Genomic DNA, 11,717 nt, shown 5'->3' on the forward strand with positions numbered 1-11,717 from the left:
AGCAGTTAAACAAGTGCTATCATCATCAACAATTCTGCAAGGAGATTTTTTTTTAATTTTTTTTTGCTGCGTTTGGTATCGTTCTGTATTGTTCTGTATCATTTGTATTTTCGTTATGGTTGTGGCGTTGCGCGTTTATCGACAACAGTAGCACGCGTTTGCCTCACGAGTGCCAATGCCCGTTGTCACCAAATTCAAAACTTCAAGGCTGAACAACCAGGTAGTTGTAAAGTGTAGCTGTGCTACAGTAGTAGTGCAATGCGTTTCCGACCAACTGGTTCCTTTATTCTACGCTTTCGATCACCGTGCTTTTGACTGCCCGTAGCGAACGGTCGTTCTGAACACGATGGCGTCGACTGTCCTCAAGTGGTTGCCGGCTGTTGTCCTACTGCACATCGTCTCGGGCGACGCTACTTCGTCGACGGTCCTGCGAGAAGGCCACCAATACCTGGCCCGATCGTACAACAACAGGAACGACCTCGCCGTATTCTGCTACCCGGGCGAGCCCGCTAGTTACTGGTCGCTCTTCAAGTCCGTCTACGTCGAGTTCAAGCTCGTGCCAGAGCGCTACACGCTCTTCGAGGGGCCCGACGAGGCGTCCGTGCGGGCGCAGTTCGACTCGCACATCGCCAGCTGGGTCCCGCTGCTTCCCTGGAGGCGCTCCACCATCTCGCTGTCGGCATTCAGACCTCACTGCATCGGCGTCGTGTCCGAAGACGACTACCGTTTCCAGCTGGTGGTGCGCGAGGCCAACTACTGGCGCCTGCTGCAGTTCCTCGTCTCGGTGCTGATGTTCTTCAGCGTGCCTTCGCTGTGCCGCAACGTGCTCGTCTTCTACTCGTGCGGCGTCGCCGTCGGCATAATGGCCTCGTTACTCGTCGTCGTATTCGTCCTGGGTCGCCTGTTACCGCGTCGCTCAGCGTGCTTCACGGTTCTCTGCTTCGGCTGGTCGCTGGTGCTGTACTTGCTGCAACTGCTGTGGTCGAACGTTTATCAGGTAAACGTGTGCTCACGCATGTGCCGAGTTGCGGATGATCCTTCGAAAGAGGGACGAACTTCATATTGTAAGAGCATACGCCGTTATTTGGTCGTCGCCCTGTTGGACTCCTTAGTCCAGGAGGCCATGTGACTTGGCTGTCTGCCTCGCCACGTTTACCAGTTGTCACTTCGTTGAAACAGCGCGTTATAAGACGAAATACAAAGGGTGCACTGAACTCGCAACTGAATTTTGTTTTGAAGAACACCTCTCTCTCTCTATTTGCAAGCACCCCGCTTGTCTCTCATCTTGCAGCATGCTGTTTCAACAAAATGAACTTCAACCAACTTGTTCAATGTACCATCTTGATTCAACAGTTGTTGGTGGTTATCAGGGTTAAGGCTGGGTTTTCCACCACCCCGATGCAGGGTGGGATGTTGGTGTGCCCAAGCCGCGTTATTATAGGGCCCTTGGCTTGTGGCACAATTTGAAGTTTTATCCATAATGGTTAAAGAAAAAGGAGACCAGCCCAGAAGACTGAAACTGATGAACAAGAAGTGGACACGGTGGAGTGCCTAGCTAACGTTCCAGTACATGTCCACTTGACTTAATGCCAAAAGAAACACATATTGAACTGTGTAGCAAACAAAGCAATCGTTCTTCTTAGCTCATTGCTTCAATGTGTCTACGTCATGCCCTTTATATGGCTTGTCTTCACACTATAAGCCATGTGCTGGCCACAAAAGTTGACACCCCTTTGACTCCATCCTGGTCATAACGTGTTCAGTACTTCATACCGACGTCCTTGCATTCAATTAGAGGAAACTTGGAAGAAAGACACACATTTAGGACAACAGAAAATTGAGCTGCTTGGTGAGAATTCATTGCTAATTGGCATCTGCACCTTCTCAAAGTGCTCATTCAAACCCTGTCGATTGATAAGAGTTCACATGACCTATTCCAACTGGCAAGCAAGCAGCGACTCAAAGCGACCAATGGTCACAGCAAGTGGCATGACCTGCCTGTTGCCACGGTGAAATGCCTCGTGATTGGTGTCAGTGACATCCCTTCACGCCACTGTTTTCTCTTAAAGGGACACTAAAGCCAAATATCAAGTCGACGTTGATTGTTGAAGTAACGGTCCAGAAACGTTGTAGTGCTACTTTTGTGCCAAGGAAGTGCTTATTTTAAAATAAAATCCAGTTTTAGTGGTCCACATAGCGTTAGCGCACTTCAAATTACCCGCCTGAAAGCGGTGTTTCTCACGTCACTGCTGCCGTGCCCAACGTTGCCGGCTTTTACTGTGCGGCGGCGTGCACCATTCGGGCACCCGGCAACATCACATGCATGCAGCATTTTGTCGAACTTTCTGTCAGAGCGACTTTCACGAGCGCGCAAAACACACGCGGCAGTACGCAGTACCGAAACTACCACTGAGACGCGACTGCGTGAGCGAAGCAGGGTGCCGGGTGAAGCGCAGTTCGGCGAAAATGGAACCTTTGAACCACGCGCGCCGTTCCCCATGACAACGCGAAAGAGGTTCTTTTTCCCATGAATCAAACAAACGAACAAGCAGCATTTTATTACGTCTCTTGATGCACGGAAGGTTCTTTTTTTATTGCAGCTAGTTTGATTTCGAGTGATTAATTGTAGTCGAACTCTCTCGCGTCATCGGGATCATTTCCAAAACGTGCCGCTCGTGGCACTGATCGTGTGATACATTTAGCTTAATTTCTCGGTAAGTAGGGCACTGTTGTTGATAATATTGCTGTTTTAGACGTTGTCATACATTGAGCTTTCACTCTGACAAATTGTTATTTGCCTCTAGTGTCCCTTTGAAGGGGTTCTGACACGAAAATTTTCAAAGCTGAGTTTACTCCGTCATACAAATCTCCCGTATGCAGAGACTGCTCTGAGCAAGTGTGAAGCTCGGTAAATGCTATGTTATGTTGTTTTATGTTATGTTGTTTTGTTTTGAAGTCAATTCTTGCGTGGCACACCTACTTGCATCAACACTAGCGTGAATGTCAGGTTACAGTGCTGCTGTTTTATGGTGGGCAAGTCTGTAAATTTAACACATTCTGTTGGCAGCAGAGGCATGTATTTTACAATAGACATATTTAGCTGAGTTTTTTTAGTTTACCGTGTTCAGACTGCTATGTCTTAACAATTTCTATGCAGAAACGCAGCAGAAATACTTCCATGTATGCACACAATGTCAGTGCCTTCAACAGTGCGTGACGCAATGCCTCTCTGCCGAGTCGATTTAACTTATTGTGGCTTTGCTTCCATTTAACTGTAATGCACTGGTAAAGAATGCAAAATCAGCACTGTTCATTTCAGAACTTTCATAAGTAGGTCACTATGTAGCACTCAATTAAAACCGTGAAACAACTGTGTGTTATAGATTAATTATGCTGGTATTCTCTAAGCTTTGCTTCAAGTTAACTGCTTCTTTGATGTTCTTATATCTAAACTGCCATTGTCATGTCCACGTGACTCGTGCAGGTGCTGGCTGACTACAGGAACGTGCTGGCTGGCTACATCGCATTCACGGCGCTCCTCAGTTTCGCCGTCTGCTACCGCGTGGGGCCACCGACAAATCCTCGGACTCTGGATTTGATTCAGTGGTCCCTGCAGCTAGTGGCACTGGCTGGAGTAATAACGTCGTCAGAGATCCGCGAGGTGACGTGCGCCACGGCGCTCGCCATGCTGGTGGCCTACAACCTCCCGCCGAGCTGGACGGCCAAGATGAGGACCTGGTGGAGGACACGCGTGTGCCGGCCAAAGGTGAAGCTCCTTACCGAGGAAGAGTACATATTGCAGGGCGATGTCGAAACGAGAAAGGCCCTGGAATCTCTGCGAGAGTTTTGTGGCAGCCCCAACTGCAGGACGTGGCAGGTGGTGACCCGCTTGAAGGATCCCGTGCGGTTCGCCAAGTTCGTTCAGGGACAGTCGCATCTCGCGGACGAGGAAGTGCTCCAGTACGAGCTGGATTCGTCGGACAGGCCGCCAAGCGACGAGGACTACCAGCTGACAGAGGAGAGTGACGACGAACAGCCGTCGTTTACGGAACTTGTAGAGTAGGTCAGTGGCCCTTCTAGACGGTCTGAACCTCCGCCTATGAAATGGGTGAAGCAAACTGGAACTTTGCCGACACCTAAGATGGCTGGTGGTAAGCAAGTGCAGCTGAGGTTGTGTTATTTTAACCCTGTGGGTTTTACAATCACACGAGGCTTCTGCCAGCTACTAGACAACACGCATCTTGTTCGAGAATACCTGTTGCGACTTGCCAGATTTGCACGAGAACAGTCACGTGTAGTTGTCGTAGATGGGTCCTTTGGTATGACCTGGGTTTTTTTGAGACCATCTGCCCAATGGTGAGAGCTACCTAATAATGCAGAAACGTGACGACTGAAATAGCACTTCTGGAAATTATGCGCAAGGGCAACTGTGCTCAGCCTTCTCTGCCAACTCTAGAACAAACTTGGTGCCAAGCGTGATTGACATGGATGTTTCTGGTTGAGCATCGTTACCATACCACTCATGGATTTGTAGCATGAATCTACCTCTCTGTTAGTGAGCAGCTACCCAACCCATATAATTTGTACATTCCAGAGGTCTTGCTTGCAAAGAGTTTACAAGTTTATAAATAAACAACTAAGGTGCCTTGGGACATTGCAACTTCTACAGCTGTCAGTGTTGTGCACGCAGTGGTGCTGGTGTTACAGGGTCAGGTGATAGCCTCGCGTAACAACTTTGTCAGGGAAACACTTATCCCCATGATACCTGTTATGTTAAGGTCAACTCAGCTCTCTGACATGGCTGGACCAAGTCTTGCATGGCTGTAGGGCAGGTTGCAAGAGCTCTCATAGCTTTCATGTTCTACTCCTTGCCGCAATGTGACGAGGTGTTCGCAAGTTCACACTGAGCATCATACAAGTTTTGGTATTCTTGTCACACTTCACATGCAGCACGTATAAAGTCCAGTGTCAATAGCATTGCCACAATGCTGGCATTTTAGGCCAATCACAGCTCAAGTTTTTAAGCCAATCACAGCTCAAGTCGATGAAGCTCACCTTGTACCAAGGACAAGATAAGGCTCAACATAGTGCTGTATTGACTCAACATAGTGCTGTATTGACTCAAGTGCAAGGGGTGTCAGTTTTGTTAGTTAGAGTTGAGAAGGAAACGCCATATTGGGATTGATCTACCAATCGCTCTCATTTTCACAGTTTGTTGGTGCCTGTGCTTATCCTAGGCCAAGGACAACATTTCCACTGTACAGTGGCAGACTGAAATCATTACGCACCAAAGAGAACTCGGATTTGTTTTTGTGTTCATGTGATGCGTTTTCTTTACTAAAACCACTGATTTGTTTCTGTGACAGTACTTGAACCAATGTGCATGATTATGAACAAATTGCAGCAGGGAACAGCATACAAGTGAACAACTTGTTAACAGCTTTCATGTTGGTTCCACTGCTGCACTGAAATGATGGCACAGTTTAGGCAAATTCTCCCTCAAAAGGAGGGGTTGTGTTGCCAGTACTGAGAAATACGCTCATAGAGTTACCGTTGAACACTAACTACTGACAACGTGTTCACTTTTATATTTGTCTGCTATGTATGCGCGTAACACTTGTGGGAAAGAAAGCCACCCTTTTACGCCATCTAGTACTGACATTCGACTGACCTTTCAGCATGAACTGTGAGGGTCATCTCGTCCTGTTTCAATAAAGTACTTCCACACTTCTTTGTGCATTTGTGTGTCGTTAAAAACCCTTTTGGTGGTCTCTGCTCACATTTATAGTGTGGTCTCCTCTGTCAAGCTTGTAAACTCATGTGAGCATTTAATGTGCTAATGCATTCTGAAACGTTAGCACGCCAACTTGTCTTGAAACTAAGGTACAGGCTTTTTTTTGCATTGTGCATTTAATCAGATACTTACAATGTCAAGCAGTGTCCTTACAATCTGCACTGCCATCTTCATTTCAAGTACTGCTAACGAATCTCAAGAGATTGCAGTTAGAACTTGTACTGTTCAGTTGAAGCATGAACATGTAACCAAGTAAATCTTTGCTTTTCTATGGTCTATGGAATGTCGGCAGACAACACACCAATGCTCTTACGTGTGTTGTTTGCTTTGCGTCATGTTAAAAAGCACTGCTTTGGTTAATCGCCCGTGTGTACACCAAGTGGCTCGGGTTGTTGAAACATGCGCAGGTGTGATATTTAGCAGGTAAACATGTTATTTCTAGACCAAGTCGGGATCTGCTGCGGCAACACTTTCTTCTGTCCCTTTTCCACCTACCTTTCGCTTGCAGAACGTCTTTTAAAAACTGTGAAATGCAGACAGCATTTGTCAACAGAAGTACGTATATGTGCAACATGCAGAAGTCTTGTCAGAGTGTACACGTGTTGTTTCAGAACCATGCACACTCCACACTCTTGAGACAAAAAGAAAGGCCTATTTGGGGTGTTTTTTCTGCCACACATTGATCGTCAGCATCTGTCTCGCGTGCTCTACATGCTTTATCGTCGCATGCCCGGTACTTCCCAGTCACAAACAGCATGCGGCTATCGGCATGATGTAGAACCCTTGATAGGAAAATAGCCATTGCACAGTTTTCAAGAAAATAATTGCAAGCAAACCAGATGACAGTTGCGTGGCAGAAAGACGCCCCAAGTACTCTTGTTTGCCTTTGAGTGTCAAAACGCTTCGCACCCTTTGGGAAGTCGTTTTGTCGTACAACAATGGCCGCCATCTCTCTTGTTTGCATTTCCTCTGTTGGAAACTCATCATTCGTTACTTTAGCATTCATAATTCTGTGTCACGCTGCTCTGAGCATAGTGTACACACACCATTAATCATCTGAAAGTACTGGGTGTGTGGCGTTGAAACGAAGACGTGCAAAATGACAGTTAGTATTGAGATACAAAAGACACCTGAAAGGGTGTGTCCACTAAGCCATAAAATGCCCACTAAGCCATAACTCATCATTTTGCGAAGTAGAAAAGTATCCAATGTGGGTCCGTGAGGCAGTACACACACTTATGCAGCTGCCCATTTTGTTGATGCTGTGGCTGATGATAATTAATTATTATAGAGTGCTTTGTAATGGGTTGGCTTTAAACCATCCATTCATTACGCCATTCACATATTACATCGGTTAGCACGAATCCTTGCACTACATGACACCTGCAGAGGGCATTTTTCAAAATAGTTTCAAACACTGGCATGGCACTCTTGCAGAACACCTTATTGCCACTCATAATGCCTGGGTTCGAACCCCCAATTTTTGTTCATTGCATCCATTGCGATTTTTCACTCACAGGCGATGCCACCGACGCCGGAATTTCTGCGCCACTGGCTCTTTAACTCTGCCACCTTAAAAACTTGGACGAAAGCTTCACCTTTATTGGCATAGGCGTGCGCAGTTTCCCCATTGGGAGGGGATTAAAGTTCATCGCAGCGTCCCCCCCCCCCCCTGTGTGCACGCCTATGTTTATTGGGTCCCATTTGCATCAACTTCTTGTTTTGCTTCAGGGTGGACACCTCAACCGTACTGCGAGGAAATGAACATCTGTGCATTGGCTGTTGTAAACTCTCCTATAGGGTACCTGCGTCTGCAATTACAGTTGCGAAGTACCCAATGCATGTCCACATTGGGTAACACGTCAAGACAGCACGCGCACCTACGTAACTGCACAGTTTGTGGAGTTGTCATTGATCACGATGATGATGAGCCCTGGAACCATGACACCTTTCCACAGACCTCGAAGCACCTCGTACCTATTGTATCCCCACAACGCTCTGTGCTTCATTGTTGCAGCATTCCTCTTTCCTTTTACTGCAGAGGCTTTTTTCCTGGACCTCCATGTATCTATCACTCTCATTTACCCACACTCTGTGGTACCTCGGTACATCTTGGCCTTGCATTGACACCGTCTGATCACAGCGTTCACTGAATACCAGCAATCCACACTTCGTTACACTAAATCCTAGTCCAAGAGCTTCACCTTCCCTTCCGCATATATCCGCCAGCCGCTGTATATCATCTCGACTGTCAGAAATAAGACGATATCGTCCGCATAAAATAAACCTGGAAGCTTCTGCTCAATCATCATGCCGCTCTGTTTGTGTGACAGATTAAAACGAATGTTGCTACCTTCTAGCGCTTTTTTCATACTCACCATGTACAGCATGAATAATAGCGGGGACAAAGGACATCCCTGTCTTAGCCCCTTGCTAATATCAATGTTCTCGTTGCTACATATTCCTTCGCATGCTATGCAAACTGTATTTTCTCGGTATATCTCCATGAAAAGCTGTATACATTTGTTGCCTCTGCCCATTTCTTTCAATATATCCCACAAAAGTTCCTGATTAACATTGTCGTACGTACGCCCCAGTGATGTCTAGAAAAGCCACGTACAAGGGCCTATTTTCTATTTTACATATTTCTATACACTGAGTGAGAACAAACAGGTTATTGTCTAACTGCCTGTCGACATGAAATCCATTCTGAAGTTTTCCCAAAATATCGTTATGTTCTGCCCACGTTCTATTTTCCTTTTTACTGCTTGCATCGCCAACCTGTAGAGTACCAATGTAATGGTTAGTGGTCTATACAAGCGAATCTCATCCTTTTCTCCCTTGCCTTTACAGATTAAGTTCATTCTACTTTTTTGCCAACTGTCCGGTATTTGCCTGTCCTGTAAGCATTTTTCTACGGCTTTCAGCAGTGCTTCTTTAGTGCTATGTCCTAGTTCGTTAATGAGACTAACTGGAACCCCATCTAAACCCGCGGCAGTGCGCTTTGGATTTTTTCCTTCGGCCTTTTTCCATTTGAAATTCTCCAGTACTAGCTCTTCCTCGGTTGCTCTCTCCGCCACACTTTTACTCACCGGGGGAATCCCCTGGACGCTCTTTTTAAACGAATCGGCTGTTACCTTTCGGATGTAACCTAGTGCTTTGTACCCTTCCGAATGATTTCCTCCTTCATCTACAATATGTTGTTGCATTGTGACAGACTTCCTACCTAGCGCCTTAATGTAGCTCCAAAATATCCTAGGCACAGCCTCCTTTTTTTTTTTTTCGTGAATCTCTGTCACCCAGTGTTCACTTTCGCCTTTAATTTTTGCCTCGACCAATTTCTGTACAATGGATTTTTTCTCTAGATATATTTCCCATATTTCGTTGACTTCGTCCTGCGGTCGCTTGTCGTTTTTTGCCCTTCTATGATTCCGTGATGCTTCACGTCGCTTCTTGATCGCTTCCTGGATTCCCTTGTTCCACCAACTTTCTGGCTTCCTCTTTCCTTTCCAGCAAATAGTTTTCTTCTCTTTCCCTATCTCTTTCGTCTGTAACAGCTCACTATACTCCCAGTCATGTATTTTGCCTACTTCTTCCTCGACTCTTGCGGTTATATTTATTATTTGTGTGTCATTCAAATATGAGGTGCCAGACTTTGATTCCATGCTCTCATTTCCAGTTTTATATCCCATTTGTAATGTTATTCGTTTATGATCACTACCCAAGCTTTTAATCCCTTCCTCGTCTATTCTCATTTCTCTCAGTTAGTGATAAATTCCTTCAGACATGAGACAATAATCAATGCTTCACTGTTTGTTTCTGACTTCCCACGTGATCTGGCCGTCACATTTGGGCCCTGTGTTAACTATCTCCAGACTATGTTGCTCGCAGAGATCTGGTAATTATAACTTCCCATTGGTGTCTGAATATCCATCAAGGTCATGTATGTGGGCATTCATATGTCCCCTAGAAGGATGATTTCGGCCCCATTACCAAATTCCTTAGTATCCGCGCTCATGCAATCCAGCTATCTCCCGATTCTTTTCTTTGCAGTTATTCCCCGTCCACAAGTAGGCTACCCCTAGCCACGTTTTCTTTCCACCTACTGTGCCCAAATCCCAGAGGTGCTCTCACCACGTCTGTGTCACTCTAACCCATTTGGCTCCGTGGTGAATTAGCATATTCCTACACCCCCCCCTTTTCTTTCTGTTATGATCCTGTTGCACCCTCCCAAGTCTCTAAGGTGTGTTTCTATAACCGCATAAATGCCTATCTGTTCTTTGTTTAACTGCTCTTCAATCTCTAACCATTTTGTCTTTTTTTCTGCCACCCTGCATGTTTATGTAACTAATTGCAACACGCGCCTTCTCCCTTTTTCTTTTACCTTTTGCGTGGCAGCACCGATTAGGGTGCCTTGATGCCCGCGCGCATCGAGGCACAAGCCGAGCGGGACATTTAGGAAATGATCCCGATGACGTGAGAGAGTCCGACTACAATTAATCACTTGTAATCAAATTAGCTGCAATAAGAAAAGAACCTTCCGTGCATCAAGAGACGTAAGAAAATGCTGCTTGTTGTGTTTCCGTTTGATTCATGGAAAAAAGAAGCTCTTTGGCGTTGCCATGGGGAACGGTGCGAGTGGTTCAAAGGTTCCGTTTTCACCGAACTGCGCTTTGCCCGGCGCCCTGCTTCGCTCACGCGGTTGCGTCTCAGTGGTAGTTTCGGTATCGCGTACTGCTGCATGTGTTTTGCGCGTTCGTGAAAGTCGCTCTAACAGAAAGTTCGACAAAATGCCGCATGCATATGATGTTGCCGGATGCCTGAATGTTCCACACTGCCAGTGCACGCCGCCGCGCAGTAAAGTCGGGCAAATGTTGGACACGGCAACACATAGGCGGAGAGTTTTCATTTTACCGGAGGGGGCAGGGGCCCAACTTACTCTTCCACATTTCTCTCTCACTCTCCCTAAATATATATATATATATATATATATATATATATATATATATATATATATATAAAGAGAGAGAGAGGAGTCCAACATCCAAATTAAGGAATTTAATCTAACTTCAGTCTCTTAGGTGCCCGCGATATCATAATGAAGATCTGTAAGTGGAAGACCCTAGATTTATTTTTCAATTTACACAAAGACATCGATCCACCTCGTAACTCTTGGCTCAAAGCGAAGAAGGTCGCGTAGGCTGCTATTCATTGACTGCATCGTGCAAAATCGATTCACGCAATGCGTGGGGTCTGCCGAATTTTTTTATTAGGCTTTACTTTGTTCAAACATGCGCCACCCTTACAAAAAAACTTACGTCCTATCTTCAGAAATTCTGCAGACCACGACTCACCCGGGATTCGGAATGTGGAAAGAAAAGTGACAGACTTTTTGTCACCCCTTGTCACCTCCCAGTAGGTAATTGGAACACGCTTTCTGCAGAAAGTCTGCAGAGCATTTGTAGCTGCCAGAATGCAGCATGCCTGCAGAATGTCTGCAGAACGTCTGTAGAGCGTCTGCAGAATTTCTGCAGCATTTCGAGCTTTGTCGCGGATAAAAAAAAATAAGAGCTACCCTTTGCGTTAGCACCACGAGTCAAGTAACATGCAGCATCCAGGGGTAGAATACCGTACATACACCCACCATCACACGACCACAGCGTACACGCAACAACAGCAAAGTAAATACCGCACGCTCGCGCTTCACAACCTAACACCGACCACCCGGTATATATAGCCATGGTATCTTGACCTGCCATTCAGTACCGGTGGGAAGATTCCTACGCTTCAAAATTTTAAATTTACACGTTCACAGAATGCATGTAAATTTATGCAGGATGTTAGGTAGCCATTAAAATGTGCAACGCTATTTTAATTAGCGAATTCCAATTACCAGCTGGCAGGCTGTCGCATGGTGCTATAG

The 11,717-nt window shown here is 46.0% G+C and overlaps 1 protein-coding gene across 1 annotated transcript; it reads left to right on the forward strand.

Annotated features, from left to right (window-relative positions):
- The first annotated feature begins 51 nt into the window (after positions 1–51).
- LOC119372278 (nuclear envelope integral membrane protein 1) lies at positions 52–5,731 on the forward strand. Its single transcript, XM_037642754.2, has 2 exons — positions 52–997; positions 3,485–5,731. Exons 1-2 carry the CDS (start codon positions 347–349, stop codon positions 4,061–4,063), a joined length of 1,230 nt encoding a protein of 409 aa, XP_037498682.1. The 5' UTR covers positions 52–346; the 3' UTR covers positions 4,064–5,731.
- The last annotated feature ends 5,986 nt before the right edge of the window (positions 5,732–11,717 follow it).

The sequence above is a fragment of the Rhipicephalus sanguineus genome, chromosome 10 (genome assembly GCF_013339695.2).
Source record: "Rhipicephalus sanguineus isolate Rsan-2018 chromosome 10, BIME_Rsan_1.4, whole genome shotgun sequence".
NCBI classification, from domain to species: Eukaryota; Metazoa; Arthropoda; class Arachnida; order Ixodida; family Ixodidae; genus Rhipicephalus; species Rhipicephalus sanguineus.